Source organism: Cucurbita moschata, unplaced genomic scaffold (genome assembly GCF_002738365.1).
Source record: "Cucurbita moschata cultivar Rifu unplaced genomic scaffold, Cmos_1.0 Cmo_Scf00009, whole genome shotgun sequence".
NCBI classification, from domain to species: domain Eukaryota; kingdom Viridiplantae; phylum Streptophyta; class Magnoliopsida; order Cucurbitales; family Cucurbitaceae; genus Cucurbita; species Cucurbita moschata.
The window spans coordinates 272,631-289,363 of record NW_019268525.1 but is presented as its reverse complement, the minus strand read 5'-3'; the positions used below and the strand labels follow the sequence as shown (position 1 = coordinate 289,363).

Genomic DNA, 16,733 nt, shown 5'->3' with positions numbered 1-16,733 from the left:
AAAAAAAAAAAAAAAAAAAAAAAAAAAAAAAAAAAAAAAAAAAAAAAAAAAAAAAAAGGCCCAAAATAGAATTAAAACTTTTCCGTGTGTATATATATATATATATTTTTTACTAAAGTAATGTACAAAAATGAAATAAGCTGAAAACTGAAGGGCTAAGTTGGAATTTAAACGCAAAAGAAAATAGATGAGAGAGAAAAGAAAAGTATTTTGATGGGTCCGATCATTTTTTTATTTTTGAGGCACAGCCGCATATGCAGATTTCTTGTTCGATAATTATAAAAGGAAAAAGAAGCAGAGCAGAAGAGAGAGTACAGAGAGAAGAAGAAAAAAACCCGGCAAAGAATTGAAGTGAAATCAGAAGGGAAACGAAAGAATGGTGGATTAAAGCAGCACATGGTTCTTCCGGTGGGAATGACGAACAGTGAGGTTGGTGGTTGTTGGGGTAACAGCAACGGAATTTTCAGCTTCGATATGCGAGCTACTGATTCCGATAGAAAAGGAACCTTCTCCGTACTCCTTCTATACCTCCTTTTGATTCTTATTTTACCAAGCATTTAAAACCCAAATCCTTTTCCAGTTTTTTCTTCTTCTTCTTCACTACCTGCTGTTTCTCCATCTGATCCTGCTTTTTCTTAGTCCAATCTGGTCTTCTTTTGGTGTTTGTTCTTCTGGGGGTGCCCAATTTTGACTTGACTTGTGTTTCCTTATGTCTATCGAATCAGGTTAACTCTCTTCGCTGATCTTCGACCCTTTCTTACATATGATCGTTTTTTACTGGATTCTGTCCTTGGGATGCTTTAATCGGTTGCCTGATTCATTCTTGAGGTCTCTGGCATCATTTAGGCTGTAAGGTTTCGTTTTGTGGTTCCTTGTTCTTGTTGTTGTTATTGTTGTAGGTGATGATACTGGTCTTTGTTGGGTTCTCTGGTCTTCGGGGTTGTAACTACGATAGGATTTTGGTGTAAATACTGCTAGATTTTGGGGTATCTCGGGTTTGTTCATAGCTTTTTATATATCCTTCTCTTGATATATTTCCTGGAGGATTTGTTAATTTTTTTCATCTTCTCTGGCTTTTGGCCCCCATTTTGAGAGACAGAAAGAGGGGAAGAAATACGTAGTATACAGTCTTGAGACTCATACATACACATCCCAAAGCACCCCATCATTTTTAATTGTGGGTAATATCAGTTTCTTCTTTTTTATTGGAACTTTTGTGGGTATTTTGTTTCCAAGGGATAGGTTTTCCTTTTCCTTTTCCGTTTTCTTATTATGTGTGAAAGACAATAAAAGATTTCCATATTTGGAACTTGAAAGAGGAGTGGTCTTATACTGTTTCAATTTTGAGGGGTCATCGAGGTTTTAATTCTTCTTGGATGATTGAATTTTATGGGAATTCCTGATAGTTCACTATCAGATCTGATTGAGAAGGTTAGGTCTTGGATTTCCTGGGGACCTGATTCATCAGTGTGCTTATCAGAAGAATTTGTGGCGCCTAACAAAAGTTACAAGATGTGTTGTGAGTGTGATACGAGCTTCTCAAAGACTTCTCTAGTATACCTGTGCCAGAGTTGTAGTCAATCATCTTGCAGAAAATGTATTCGGGGTTATGAATCTTATGTTGTTCAATCAGATGTTATGAAGGTGGGTAATGAAGCTGTGAAGACAACCAAGTCGTGCAAGTTTTGTTCCGATGGCAACCTACGGCATGAAGGTGGAGGGAGACAGAGTGAGAAAGTATATTCTTCTGTCTCTCCCAGATATAGCCCAGAAGCTCCTTCTCCTAGTTATCATGGTACATACAAGTCTCCTATGAAAACCGAATCAATTCCTGATGATCGCTTGTGTCGATATCTTGAGTCACAAGATTGTGGCTATTCTCCTTATGCAGCATCAAATGGGCTTTTAAGCTTGTTCAATGATCATCCATCTCCTATTTCTGTTCACCACTCTCCCAACTGGTAACATTTGATTTGAATTCGAATGCATGTTTCTCCTAATACCTTTTGGTATTCTTGTACTTTAAATCAAGAAATCAAATTATATGTAAAATGTTGTTGCCCCTCCTTGATGTTCAATTTCTTCAAATTCTAATACTAATACAGGATAGTGACATGAAATGATTCGATACACTTGTCTCATTTAATCTTATTGTAATAATGTAGGAGTGATGAAGATGATGGAGAGGATTCTGGGAGACATTTTTTTAGCCCATCAAGTGATTATTTTCGTGACAGTTCAGACATAGAGTCAAGTAGTATTAGTACTAGAAACGAGTTCTTTAGTTCTCATTTTGAGGAATCAAGTCCTTCTGCCAGCCCCTCAAGGAGTGATTATACTTCAAATAAAGCTGATCATGTTGTACAGAGTGTAGATCCAGGCCAAAGGTTGAATCTATTGCCTCAAGAGGCTGAGGCCATTTTAAATAGGTCCGATGATAATAAACATCCCTTCTCTAGTGTCCTGCCATCCACTCAGAACCTAGATGAAAATGCAGGAACACTTTTAGATTTTGAAAACAATGGTCGAATATGGTTCCCTCCACCTCCTGATGATGAAAGTGATGAGTTGGAGAATAATTTCTTTGCCTATGATGATGAAGACGATGATATTGGGGATTCCGGCGCTATGTTCTCTGCGAGCAGAAGCCTTTCTAGCATGTTTCCAGCAAAGCAAAATTTGCATGAGGAGAATAAGGAGCCTCTTAGAGCTATGGTTCAGGGCCACTTTAGGGCTCTTGTTGCCCAACTGTTACAGGGGGAGGATATCAAATCTGGAGGAGATTCTGTTGAGGACTGGGTTGATGTAATTACCACAATAGCCTGGCAAGCTGCAAATTTTGTGAGACCGGATACTAGCAGAGGAGGCAGCATGGATCCTGGGGACTATATAAAAGTAAAATGTGTAGCATCGGGGCACCTTCGTGAAAGGTATAACTTATGGCTATTTGATACTGCAGCTTGGAATATCCTTCTGAACAAATAGCTTCAATGTCCACGTCTATATCGTATGTTTTGACTAATGTCTTGAAGTTGTTTATCTTTTTTCTGCAGCACACTTATAAAGGGAGTTGTTTGTACAAAAAACATAAAGCACAAACGCATGACCTCACAATTCAAAAATGCTAGGTTACTTCTTTTAGGAGGATCCCTTGAATATCACGAAGTTTCTGACCACTTAGCCTCTTTTAATACATTATTACATCAGGTACTTGTAACTAATTAGTTTGTCTTAGTTTTACACATACTTAAGTTTTCTATGCATACAAAATGCTAGAACTAGTTAGTAGTTTTTTTCTTTTTTTGACTTCTTATTTTTCTGCATCCTATTTTTGCAGGAAAATGATCATCTGAAAACAATTATTTCAAGAATAGAGTCTCTCCGCCCCAATGTTCTGCTGGTGGAAAAAAGTGTTTCTTCGCGTGCACAGGAATATCTGCTGGCCAAGGAAATATCTCTGGTGCTGAATGTTAAAAGGCCCTTACTAGAGCGTATAGCCCGTTGCACCGGTGCTTCACTTACTCCATCAATTGATCATATGTCCATTTCACGATTAGGACATTGTGAACTTTTCCGGTTAGAGAGAGTGACTGAAGAGTATGGGTCTGTCGATCAAAATAAAAAAATGTCCAAGACCTTGATGTTCTTTGAAGGATGTCCAAAGCGCTTGGGTTGCACGGTAATTCTAGCTAGAAAATTATTTGGTTTCTTGTGGATACTTCTTCAAAATGTTTTTGTTGGCTACTTTTGAATTGAGTTTTAATTTAGGACTTGTTTAACTTTTCTGTCTTTAGTTATGTTTTCTTACTTATACAAACTAAATAATATAATGCATCAATATTCGCTTATGCTTTAATATGTTGATGAATCTGTTTTGGTACCTTGTTGTAATACCTCTACAGTGAGTGTTTTACTATATCTTAACCTTTCAATTTTCTTTAAGATGTTCTTGTTTCGTGTTTAAAAAATGTCGACGAATAGTTATTTAGTAAACAAAAAGACAACTCATAGAAACAAAATATTTGGTTTTTTGGTTATGTAAATAGTTTATGCTTGATTGTCAAAGGAGTCATGATATGAATCCTGTGGACTTAGAAAAATGTTATTTTTTAGAATTTCTGTTTTGCTTCTAATCATGTCACAATTCTTATCATAGGTCTTGCTGAAAGGCATGTGTCGTGAAGAACTTAAAAAAGTTAAACATGTTGTTCAATATGCAGTATTTGCAGCATATCACTTATCTCTTGAGACTTCCTTTCTTGTGGACGAAGGTGCTTCTCTGCCTAAGATGCCAAAGCGCTCTCTTTCTGTTGAAGATAATTCATCATCTGGGAATCCCGATGTTACAATGTCATCCAATTGTCTAGTTGATGTCTCCACTGGATATAAAGTTTCTGCTCTTAGCGCTGAGCTTGAAGAATCTAAAATATATCCAATGTATCACCACCTTGATAATAATAACTTTCTACTGTCTACTGGCTTTGAAGAAGAGTCTAGCATCGTTGATACATTTCCTGGCATATTCAATGATCATTCACCATCCGATGTTGGTCTAAATCCATCTCTTAGTCATTATGAGGAATTAAAGGATGGTGAAACAGTTCCCTTCGATGTTCGAAGTCTTTCTGAATCTGAATTGGCAGAAACTTTGGAACGGAGAAGGGAGAAATCTGGAGGGATTACAGAGTTTCAGAAGTCTGAAAGTTTTGATGAAAACGATCTCTCTAGTGAATGCTTCTCAGCAGCAGATACTCACCAGAGCATTTTGGTATCTTTTTCAAGCCATTGTGTACTTAAAGGAACTGTATGTGAGCGCTCTCGTCTTTTGCGCATAAAGTTTTATGGCCGTTTCGACAAGCCTTTAGGGAAATTCTTATGTGATGATCTCTTTGCCCAGGTTTATTTTATTTCCTTATTCCGTATATATCCAATTGAAACATAAAGTTGACTTCTCTGGGTAGCTGAGTAATTGTGGTTTGGGTTCTTGCTGCAGACATCAAGCTGTCGATCCTGTAAGGAGTCCGCTGAGGCCCACGTTCAATGTTACACCCATCAGCAGGGTAATCTTACAATTAATGTTAGACGCCTACCCTCTATAAAGCTTCCTGGGGAAGAAGATGGCAGGATATGGATGTGGCACAGGTGCCTCAAGTGCGCCCAAATAGATGGAGTCCCCCCAGCAACTCCTAGGGTTATTATGTCTGATGCTGCCTGGGGGCTTTCTTTTGGAAAATTTTTGGAGCTTAGTTTCTCAAACCATGCAACTGCAAATCGAGTTGCAACTTGTGGTCATTCATTGCAGAGAGACTGCCTCCGTTTCTATGGGTGTGTTGGGCATCTGAGTTCAGCATTAGTTTTAAAATTGTTATTGGATGTTGATTGTCACTGAATACGAAATTTCCACAGGTTTGGGAGCATGGTTGCTTTCTTCAGATATTCGACCATTGATATTCTCTCTGTTACCTTGCCCCCTTCTATGCTCGAGTTCAATAGCCATGTTAGACAGGAATGGATATCAAAAGAAGCTTCAGAGGTTGTCTTGAGAATTCAGAATGTAATTTACATGATTTTAGAATCTTGCTTTTGTTTACTCAAGTACTTTATTGGCTTTCAATCAGATCATTGGCAAAATGGAAAGCTTGTATGCAGAGATTTCTGATATTGTTGATAGGATGGAACAGAAAAGCAAGTTGTCCATGCAGGAATCGTCAGACTCGAGTGAGATGCAAAGCCACATCATGCAACTGAAAGAACTGATTCAAAAGGAGCGAAGTGATTATATCGTAAGTGCTGAGAACAATTTGAATATGATAAACTTGTATTGTTGTCATTGCACATTTGTATATGAATCTATGTTTAATATTTACGGGTATATCTAATTAATTGCTGATTTAATAGGGTTTGCTGAAACCTTTCATGATGGAACCTTCGCTACTGGGGATGATTTCTGTCGACATTCTGGAACTAAATTGCTTGAGGCGTTCCCTATTAATTCATACACACTACTGGGATCACCGCCTTTATTCACTAGATTCTCTCCTTAAAAAGCTTTCAAATCCCAAGACTGATGTATCGTCTCCTCTAAAGAGAGTTTTGAAAAGAGATTCTGCTCAGAGTGATGACAAAATTGAATTTGGCTGCAATGAGAACATTCATGAATCTTCTTCGGTCCACAAGTCTGCTGGAAATGATTTACAATCAATGCCGAAGGAAGAACCCACAGCATTAGAATGCTCCAAATCAACCTTACATCAAGTCTGCAGGGAAGAACACACAGATGAGGAAATGACTGCCGTAATAGCCTCAATTGAAGGCATTCCTTCTTATGAATCAACTCTCTCTGAGAGAATAGATTGTGCATGGTCTGGATCCGAGCAATCTGTGACGAAACCACAGGCTGTTTCGACACTGCAAGCACAAGAACCTCCAGACGGGGCAACAAAGCAAATGAGTCAAAATGATAATCCTCAACTGAGAAGGGTATTGATGTCACCTGTGAGAGTTCATTCCTTTGATTCTGCAATAAGAATGCAAGAGAGAATCAGGAAAGGATTGCATCCATCCACTTTTCAGTTGTCAACAATTAGATCTTTCCATGCTTCTGCAGATTACAATAGTATGCTGAGGGATCCTGTTTCCAGTTTAACTAGAGCTCACTCTCAAGTGTTACCATTTGAGACACAAAAGTTAAATTTATTACTCAGTTCAACTCCATCTTTTATCTCAGCATCTCATGTCCCGGAAGGCGTTCGTCTGCTGCTTCCACAGACTGGCAATATTGATGCAGTTATTGCTGTTTACGACAATGAACCTACTAGCATAATTGCATACGCCCTCAACTCTAGAGAGTATGACGACTGGGTTGCTAATAAATTTACCGACAATGAGGGAGGTCGGAGTGTCCCTAGGATCATCGAAGATTCTCGTCCTTCAACTCTTTCAGCTTGGCAGTCTTTTGGTGCTCTGAACTTGGACTATATTCACTATGGAAACTATGGCTCTGAAGATCCTACAACCTTGAGGACCCTGTTTTCGGATCCCAAAAAATCTCCTCATTTGAGGATTTCGTTCACCGATGAATCTTCAACATCTGGAGGTAAAGTCAATTTCTCTGTGACTTGCTATTTCGCAAAGCAATTTGACATCCTTAGGAAGAAGTGCTGCCCCAAGGGTGTGGATTTTGTGAGGTCTTTAAGTCGGTGTCGTAAATGGAGTGCACAAGGTGGAAAAAGTAATGTATACTTCGCCAAGTCTTTGGATGAAAGATTCATTATAAAACAAGTCACGAGAACAGAGCTTGATTCTTTTGAGGAGTTTGCTCCTCAATATTTCAAGTACTTGTCCCAAGCTCTTAACTCTGGAAGTCCAACTTGCCTTGCAAAAATTCTTGGGATCTATCAGGTAAAAATATTTAGGAACTACTTCTAACATTTGAATCCATATGAACTAAATTCTAACTTTCTCGAAATCGTAAGAACCAAATTTATAATTTAACCATTAAATTACTATTTTGGTTTACAAAGTGTTTGGGATGTTTGTGGCAGGTGACTGTTAAACACCTGAAAGGTGGGAAAGAAGTGAAGATGGATTTGATGGTGATGGAGAATCTTTTCTTCATGAGAAATATCTCAAAGGTTTATGACCTGAAGGGATCTTCACGAGCTCGTTACAACCCGGACACGACTGGGGCAGACAAGGTTCTACTCGATCAGAACCTTTTAGAAGCATTGCGGACAAAACCTATATTTCTCGGAAGCAAGGCCAAAAGAAATCTTGAAAGGGCCATCTGGAATGACACATATTTTTTGGCGGTAAGAAGCTGCATTCTTGAATTCTGATATCAGTCTTTGTTTTTGCATTTGGTTTGGATTAACTGAGCATGAACTTGGATGGATGGATGGATGTTTGTTTGCATTCAGTACTTAATAATTTCTTCATGTTGGAGCAAATATACTGATTTTTCACGTTGTTCTTCAGTCAATTGACGTTATGGACTATTCGCTTTTGGTCGGGGTTGACGAGGAGAGGAAGGAGCTTGTGTTAGGCATCATTGATTTCATGAGACAGTATACATGGGACAAGCAGTTAGAGACGTGGGTTAAGGCGTCGGGGATACTCGGAGGGCCGAGGAATGCTTCTCCAACTATCATCTCTCCGATGCAATACAAGAAACGGTTTCGTAAGGCAATGACTTCTTATTTTCTCACAGTTCCTGATCAATGGTGTTGTTGATTTTGTGATGGATCATTGTATTCTTTTGTCCATGAAAGCATTTGTTGATCAATAAAGGGATTGCAATTGCAGATAAATCTGATGGAATCCCTGTCATTCTTTTGTTAAACCCCTTTTCGCCTCTTACAGTCGTGTACAAAGAAACAAAGATTTAGGTCTTTAATCTAATGGGAAATCTTCATTAACATCTAACACGTGGCTGAACTTAGAAAAGATAATTTTTACGTAAGCCTTACGTACGCGTGTGAGTGTTAGTGTCAATTTTAGTTGCTTTTTTTTATAATACTTTTTTATCTTAAAATATGCTATGGGTTTGTCTTTTTGTAAGAAATGTTGGACTAAAACCATTATCTAACCTTTATTTTATTACAAACAATAACTAATCCCATAGTGGACTTAACAAAAGAACATCTAAAATATATATTTTATTGCAACTTTTCGGAAACAAATTTTGTTTGATTCTCAAGTAGTAATTGTTATCTATATTTAAAATTTTGAAACTTAATTTTTTTTCAAATATTTTGACAAATTGAAATCAACCCTTTTGAGGTGAACTTTGAATCAGAGCTCTAATGGATGGTGGGCTTTGAAAAAGTGAAAAAGTTCAGTTCTTTTCTGTTCAAATGGAAGGAGAGAGAGAGAGAGAGAGAGAGAATAAACAGTTTTTATTTAGAGAGAGAAAAAGTGGTGAAGACTTTTTAGGCCTTTTGGTGGTGCGAAGATGGAAGTTGGAAGAAAAGTAGAGGAAAATATGGGGAAGAGGGGTTGGCCCCATGGAGCATGTTTATTTCAAAATGCGCACCTAACTTATATTTAGCAACAATAACAATAGTAGTAATAATGAATGATGCTATACTTTCCTCCTTGTCAATTCAATATATGTATGTATACGTGACACTGCCCATCATTGATGAGGTCATAGGGTGGCTCCTAAAGGATTCATCCTTGTGTTGTATTAATGACTTGATAATTTCCTAAACCTGAAAGAGAACACCACCATTTTTAAGCCAACTACAATACACCTGTAGGTCATTAATGATAAACAATTCTCCATTAGTGGTTAGTTAGAAGCCCTCTAATTATTCCCTGACATAGCATTTTGAAAACGTGTAAAAGCATGTGCATAACACATACATCATTTGCAAGCAACAACAATTGACACCACATCATACAATCTTACTTGAAACTCCTCCTATGGTTATGGTTATGGTTATGGTTACAAATAAATAGATAATTGAGTGTTTTAATTATGTATACAGAATTAACGATAATTTTAAGGTCAAATCTCCGATAAGGTCACTGCAAATTTGGCGTTTTTCAGTGTCCTCAAAATCCTCCTTGTCTTTTTGTGTCTGTTGTGTTCCATACAAACACAAAATAATAATAATAAGAAGAAGAAGAATTATAATAACTGTTATAAAATAAAAAATTGTATTAAAAATCAAATTTAGAGTTTTAAGTAAACGATATCAAACTGGTTTGGACGGTTGGAAAGAAGTGCGAGGTTTGGGGAGAGATGTGAAGAATTTGAAGAAACTAATGCTTGGATCCATGCCCGTGATTAACGCCTTCACCAATTCCCATTTTTTAGTAACCTCCCAATAAAATAAAACTATTATATAATTTACATAAAATACAAAATTAAATGGAAAATTCATAAAATATCCTTCATTTTCTTTTTTAAATTTTTGTTAAGAATTACAAAATCCTATGAGAAATTAAATTTTTAAATTTTTGTTTAACGAGGCACGTCTAATAAAATGAGAACATAAGCATAGCTCAAGATTCATTAAGCATAGCTCAAGATCAAGATGTCTAAGATCAAACCTCAAATCCAATGAATAATGAATGCAGGATTATAATATATTTGTTGAAAGGGAAGTTAATGTATGGTTCTAATTCAATTTTCAAACTTTGGCTTCTTTGTTTGACCAAAAGAAGGAAACCGCTTTTTAAGGCCATCAAACAAAGTGTTGTATATTATAAGATTGTGTGTTATACGCCACACCCACCGCCTATCTTCGCTCATTCCCTTTTGGGCGCCATGGGAAACGCGTTTGGAGGTAAGAAGACAGTGAAGGTGATGAAGGTCACCGGGGAAACCATGAAGCTAAACACCCCGGTTCAAGCCGGAGACGTTGTCAAAGATTATCCCGGCTTCGTTCTGCTGGATTCCGAGGCTGTGAAGCACTACGGTGTCCGCGCGAAGCCGTTGGAACCCCACCAAAACCTCAGCAGGAAGCGCCTCTATTTTCTGGTGGACCTGCCTAAGCTTCCAAACCAACCGGTAATCAAATTACAAACTTAACTAATTAATTACTCTACGTTTAACCCTTTTATTCATATTCTTATTCTTATTCTCAATACAGCCACCACGCCGCATACGTTCCGCAATCCACATGAGCGCCAAGGACAGGCTAGAGAGTTTGATGCTGGCACGGCGCTCCGCATCAGACCTAACTATCATGAAGCCAAAGAGTGTGTTGGCGGAGGAGGACGCCGGGGAGGGGTCATCGGGAGCGGGAACGACACGGCTGAAGGTGAGGCTGCCGAGGGCGGAGGTGGAGAAACTGTTGAAGGAAAGCAAAGATAAGGGAGAGGCGGCGGAGAAGATCGTGGGACTGTACGGACTTTACATGGATAAAACCACACAAAGTGCCTCCAAAAGTGCGCCAAAACAGGAGAAGGAGGATGGCATCAAGCCACGTGAGGTGCGTATGCCTTTTACTTTTTCATCTTTTATTATTATTATTATTGCATTTTACTTTAATTAAATTTATAATTCACTTTTATTCGTTTAAATGGATGACCCCAAGTTGACTCACTCACTATCCAATGACTCAATATATTTAATTTCATTTGTTTTTTTTTTCTTTTGCCAAAACCACATCAACATCTTATTATAAATATCCATAGAATATTATACCTTCAAATTTGTTTCTTTTTAGAAAATATCTTGACGAGTTCCTAAATTATATTTAAACTGACTATTTTTAATGATTATTAATTTTCAAAATAATAAAATTAGGTTGCCAAGTTGAGTCTCACTATCAGATTTGTCTCTTTTTATTTGGTTATTTGGTTATTCGGTTAGTGCTTGGTGTTCTAACCCATTAATTAGTGTAACTTATCTTTGCAGACTTTTCCATCCTATAATTATTGGAGTTTGAATTTTCATCTCATTTTAATTTTCAAAATTAATAAAGTTCTTTTACAATTTGAAATTATTTAATGAAAATAAATAAATCTAAAAATAATTATCAACTATTCTCATTTAATTGGTGTTTTTGTATTCAAAACCCATTAATGCCAATCTTTTCTTAGCCTGACCATCTTTGTTTTACATAATTATTTTTCCTACAAAATATCTAGCAAAATGAATCTAAATTTATAATTTAACTTATTTTTTCAATAGTTAAAAAAAAAAAAAAAAAATGTTAGATATCAATCAAATTCATTAAATAGATAGTGCGGGGCCATTAATTGCTCAACTTTTTGTACAATTTTCTTCCATCGTATAATAGACGCAACCTTTTCTTTCCCCTAATTATTAATATAGTTTTGTAAAATGGAAAACTACCATTAATGAAATTTAATATCATTGATTAGTTTATTTCTTCATTCTTTTCCCTCTTACTATTTGTGACAAGGAATTTTTCTAATATTTTTAAATCATAAAAAAATATATATAATTCTTTGTGCTATATATATATATATATATATATATTTTTTTTTTTTAAAGAGCGAGTTGAAAATGCAGAAGCGACGTGTAAGTTTCATGACGACAATGGAAGCAGGGACTGAAATTGCGGTAGCATCTTAATTATCGAGAAGAACAAGATTCATGAATAAGTATATTGAAGTAATACAGTAATGATCTACGGGAAGTGCTACGTTATGACTTTTACTTCAGTTTAAAAACATTTGAATCTTGCACGAGCTTGCTTTTGTAGAATATACATAGAACTCACTATGTATTTATTAGTTAACTTCATCATACATATGTAGCTATCTGTGTTGTGCACGATAATCATTTTTGGCTGAATCTACTGTTTAACGTTCCTCCTTGTTTTCACTCAACATGAGAAGATGAATAAGGAACGGTGAGAAAACTGAAAAATGTTGTTACTGTTGGATGATGGAAGTCCCACATCGACTAATTTAGGGTGTGATCATGGATTTATAAGTGAGGAATACTAACTCTATTGGTATGAGGCCTTTTGGTATAAGTGAGTAATATCATACCATTGTGGAGAGTCGTGTTCGTCTAACCGTTACAAGAAGAAACTGGACAATGAAAAAGGGGGTAAAATAGAGTGAGAAAGTCCAAGTATTCCCAAACAGTAGCTTCTTGTTATAACACAAATTTGTTAAATGAATTTTTGTTAAATGAATTTATACACACTTGTACAATATAATGAAGGAATGAAGTAAACAGATTCACGGAAAGTGGCCATCATTAGCCATTCATCCCTAATTCCTTGTTATCACAATCAAGGAGAAGAAGGAGCTGAAAATTAAGTGTCAAATGTAAAGTAGTGGGGAACTCAAAGTGGGAAAAATATGGAAAATGCTTGTTCACAAATCCACACCTTTTCTATAGCTGCTGTAGTTTTCCAAGATGTTCCAACAGTGAGGTAGCCTTCCTTTTTGCTCTCTCTGTGCCGCTCTTGGAGAGCTCAGTCAGCGGAATCTTAGCCCCAAGCCTACTTATGCAAGAAAGGTTGTCGGTATCTCGTTTACATAGAGCAAGCAAAATAGCAGCAGCATTTTCTTTGTTGCGAGCCAATCCGGTCCTCAGCAGATCTATTAGAACAGGTATGGTACTGGCTTTCACCATGGCTACTTTTGCTTCTTGATGGCTGGCCAGGACCGACATTATTGTGAGAGCTTCGTCGACCATGGAGTTACCTGAGACGTTGAGCATCCTTAATAGAGCTGGGATGATCCCTGCCCTCACAGCCCTTCCCTTATTCCCCTGATAGATACACAAATTAAATAGTGCGGTTGCAGCATCCTTTTTCCCTCTTGGGCTTCCAGTTTCAAGTAAATCCACAAGAGCCGGAGTGGCCCCAGAAGCACCAATGATTATCCTATTTTCATCAGCAAGAGACAAGCTGAAAAGTGTAGCTGCTGCATTTTCTCTCGCTTCCATGCTCCCAACTCTCAGAACTTGGACAATGGAAGGTACTGCACCAGCAAGCATAATCAGTCCCTTATTGTTCTCATATATTGAAAGGTTGAGAATGGAAGTAACTGCATTCTCTTGTATTAAAACATCAGCAGCAGTTAACAAATTGACCAAATTTGGTATTGCTCCTGCTTCAGCTATCAGAATTCTATTATCCGTGCTTCTTTTTGATAGAGATCGAATTTCAGTCACAGAAGCTCTCTGCTCCGCAATCGAATGGCTAGTTAGCTTGCGCACCAGAGTTTCAATGGCTGCCATCTCCTCACACACATCACGGTATGATCCATCACACTTTTTGATCTTTCCATTGGTTAATCCTGTCGGTTGCTCAATATTGTGATCAACACACCACTGAGTAATAAGACTTCGCAGTACATAATTTGGGGTGAGAGTCAAGTTTTGGAGTTTCTGCTGAGTTTTGGGGCAAGTAGTATTCCCACAATCTATCCACCTTTGCACATAAGATCTCTCATAGGTCTGTGTTGTTAGAAAGAGAACTATTAGAAAAGGCATAAAAGAATCCAAGTTTCTTCAACACTAAGCTCAAATTCATCAAAGGGTAAATTTCTATTTTGGTCCCTATACTTTAAAAGTTAAAATGGAGTGAGTTCCAAGTATAAGGACCAAAATGATAATAGAATTCAAAAGAAATATCTAAGTAATCATTATCATAGAATTCAACTAAGCATACCTGTCCTGTGGACACAATAACAGGATCCCTCATTATTTCCAGGGAAATGGGGCATAAAAAATCATCAGGTATTGAAACTCCATCTGAGTTCTTCACCTGATCTCCACTCTTTTTGGTAGAAGCATCCTGTCCATCAGAACAAGCCTCTGAGGAGGATGGAAGTTTCTTCTCAAGTCCTTCGAAAATCAGCTGATCCACACCATTATTCATGAAGCCTCTGCAATTTGGAAATTCATCAAATTTCACTGTAATCTCATGATCAACAACACCATTCTCCTCAACATCAAAGTTATCAGCCCAGTTGTTCAGATTCAACATATCCATGTTTTTCTTTAGCAACTGAGATTGAACAACTGAAGGAGGAATTGCGGTCAGAGAGCCATATTTTTCTGCTGCTCTTCTCATCTGAGCTCTCACTAATTCAACCTACAGAATCAATAGAAGATTTTAGAGTATGCTCAGAATTTGAAAAGTCAAAAACTAGTTCGTACTTTTTTTCGTCGAATCCTACCTGTTCTTGAACTTCCTCTGATATATCAAAGCGATCATAAGGAAGATTTCCCAAAGCATTCTCTAACTTCAGCGTCACACATTGGAATTGGAAGAGTATCTTCCTGGTAACTTCCTCCTTAAAATTAAAACGTAGACAAATTTCAGAAAAGGTAAATTTGGACTTATCAACACCATCCCATTATTGATTCAACAAGAAGAAAATCGGCAAACATCTTAGAAACATTCATGAACGTCAATGTTTGAAATAACGAGTATGATCAAATGGCTACGATCTGCAACTAAACACCTGTGCCGTGGAGATCGTAACAGAACTAACTATGAACACTGATCAATAACCCAGTAATCTAGCGATCTTGTCTTTCCTCGTTCTAGATTCTTGATTCGTCTAACTAACACCGTGTACACGACAGATAATAAGTTCATCCAAAAGTAGCATATGTGAAAGCGGTGCCACAGCATTCAAAGTTAAAATTCATCACAGTTGTCCTCCGAATGACAAAAATCAACATCATCAAAATTTTGTAGAGAAACTAACACCACTAGTGAATGAAAATCAGTAACCAAACATGAGATCGTGAGAAACAAGTGGCCGTTCATTCAATCAGTAGCTCCATAAAGCACAACTTCGAAGCGGAAAAGCTATGTTACTAACCAGAAGAAAATGAAGTGAAATTTAGTTTTATATGAATGCAGGAGACTGAAAATGATAATAAACACCATCAAGTTGAGATACTACTCTTCAAATTCCTCAAGCTGCTAATTCATCTCCCCCCTCCCAATTTCAACAGAAGTCCAACAGAAGATTGAAAGAAAATTAGACAAAGCGCGTACAGAAGAAGAACTGCAGGACCGGAAAGTCGAAGCGATGAAAACAAGGCGTTTAGTATCCTTCAATGCCGCCACCAAATCACACAGCCACGGACTCGGAGATGAATCACTCCCAGAAGAAGAAGAAGAAGAAGAAGAAGAAGAAGAAGAAGAAGAGCAAGATGTATGAACAGGTCGAAATTGGACGCCATTAAAGTCTCTGATTTCCTGAAACAAATGCGTCAAAAGCACGATCCGACGCACGAGATCGGTGCAATCCTTTTTGAAAACCTTTAGACTGTTCGTCCCCGCCGACATTCGAACAACATCTCGAACAAAGTCCAGTAGAGCCACATCTGGTGGACTGTCGCTGTCGCTGGCCACAAATCCGGCCATTATTCCGTCCAAAACTGCCGGCAATTACACAATGTATATGGGTTTAACTTCAGAGAGAGTTGGAAAAAGAAATTTTGGGAGAGAGAGAGTGTAAGGTATGAACCAATAGAAAATGAGGGAGAAGAAAACGAAGAGGTACAGTTGGAAAAAGAATAAAATGATATATATATATAAAATATAAATGTTGAGAAAGTCATAATTTAGTTTCTATTAAATTCTTTTTTCTACAAAACTCCTAAATATTAAATTAGAAATTATTGATTCCAATAAATTAAAATTAAGTTTATCTCGCTCTAAACCCCAATTATTTGATTGTGACAATGGTTGAAACAAATTTTATAACATGTATGCAAGTAATGTTGTTTTAAATATATAATTGATAGTTATTCATTTGTTTTTAAAAACACTAATATTTGAATCCCTATAAAAAAAAAAAATAAAAAAAAACAGCTTAATTTGTTTTAGAAAATACTTTCTCCAATTTTATGTTAGAATATTGAAAAGAATAAAAAATTGTTAAATTACAAATTGGATTTCTTTGGTTTCAATAAAGTTTGAATTTAGTTAAATAAAAGTTTCTTAAATAACTTTCATCCTACAGACTATTTATGTTATGTTGTGTTATGTATTAGTGGTGGCCTGTACTAATGTTTTTTTTGTTGATATTAAGAAAGGGAGATTGAGGCGAGAGTTAAAAGAGTTGGGAGAAAATGATGTGGAACGTTAGAAAGAGTTGGCGAGAAACAAGGAGAAACAAACATGTTTTTTTTGTTTCTTTGTGCAATCCACTCACTCAGCTGAATTCTAATATTAAGCATCACCATCCACTATATTTATCCTCTCCCCTCAACCTTTCCCTTCCCACATTTGTCTGTGAAGAAAAAAAAAAAAAAAAAAAAAATG

At 36.9% G+C, this 16,733-nt stretch overlaps 3 protein-coding genes across 3 annotated transcripts; 2 read left to right on the top strand and 1 right to left on the bottom strand.

Annotated features, from left to right (window-relative positions):
• The first annotated feature begins 222 nt into the window (after positions 1–222).
• On the top strand, positions 223–8,421 carry LOC111447122 (putative 1-phosphatidylinositol-3-phosphate 5-kinase FAB1C). The gene is made up of 11 exons (XM_023086132.1): positions 223–1,961; positions 2,166–2,930; positions 3,054–3,207; positions 3,338–3,679; positions 4,157–4,897; positions 4,994–5,325; positions 5,407–5,533; positions 5,619–5,783; positions 5,899–7,401; positions 7,545–7,811; positions 7,978–8,421. The coding sequence occupies exons 1-11, from the start codon at positions 1,390–1,392 to the stop codon at positions 8,230–8,232; spliced, it is 5,223 nt and encodes a 1,740-aa protein (XP_022941900.1). The 5' UTR covers positions 223–1,389; the 3' UTR covers positions 8,233–8,421.
• Positions 8,422–10,186: 1,765 nt separating this feature from the next.
• On the top strand, positions 10,187–12,307 carry LOC111447013 (uncharacterized protein At1g66480-like). Its single transcript, XM_023085967.1, has 4 exons — positions 10,187–10,519; positions 10,602–10,943; positions 11,993–12,080; positions 12,118–12,307. Exons 1-3 carry the CDS (start codon positions 10,277–10,279, stop codon positions 12,053–12,055), a joined length of 648 nt encoding a protein of 215 aa, XP_022941735.1. The 5' UTR covers positions 10,187–10,276; the 3' UTR covers positions 12,056–12,080; positions 12,118–12,307.
• Positions 12,308–12,563: 256 nt separating this feature from the next.
• LOC111447891 (U-box domain-containing protein 11-like) lies at positions 12,564–15,937 on the bottom strand. The gene is made up of 4 exons (XM_023087267.1): positions 15,459–15,937; positions 14,626–14,742; positions 14,115–14,540; positions 12,564–13,900 (listed from the first exon to the last, which is right to left on the bottom strand). The coding sequence occupies exons 1-4, from the start codon at positions 15,828–15,830 to the stop codon at positions 12,830–12,832; spliced, it is 1,986 nt and encodes a 661-aa protein (XP_022943035.1). The 5' UTR covers positions 15,831–15,937; the 3' UTR covers positions 12,564–12,829.
• Between the last annotated feature and the right edge of the window lie 796 nt (positions 15,938–16,733).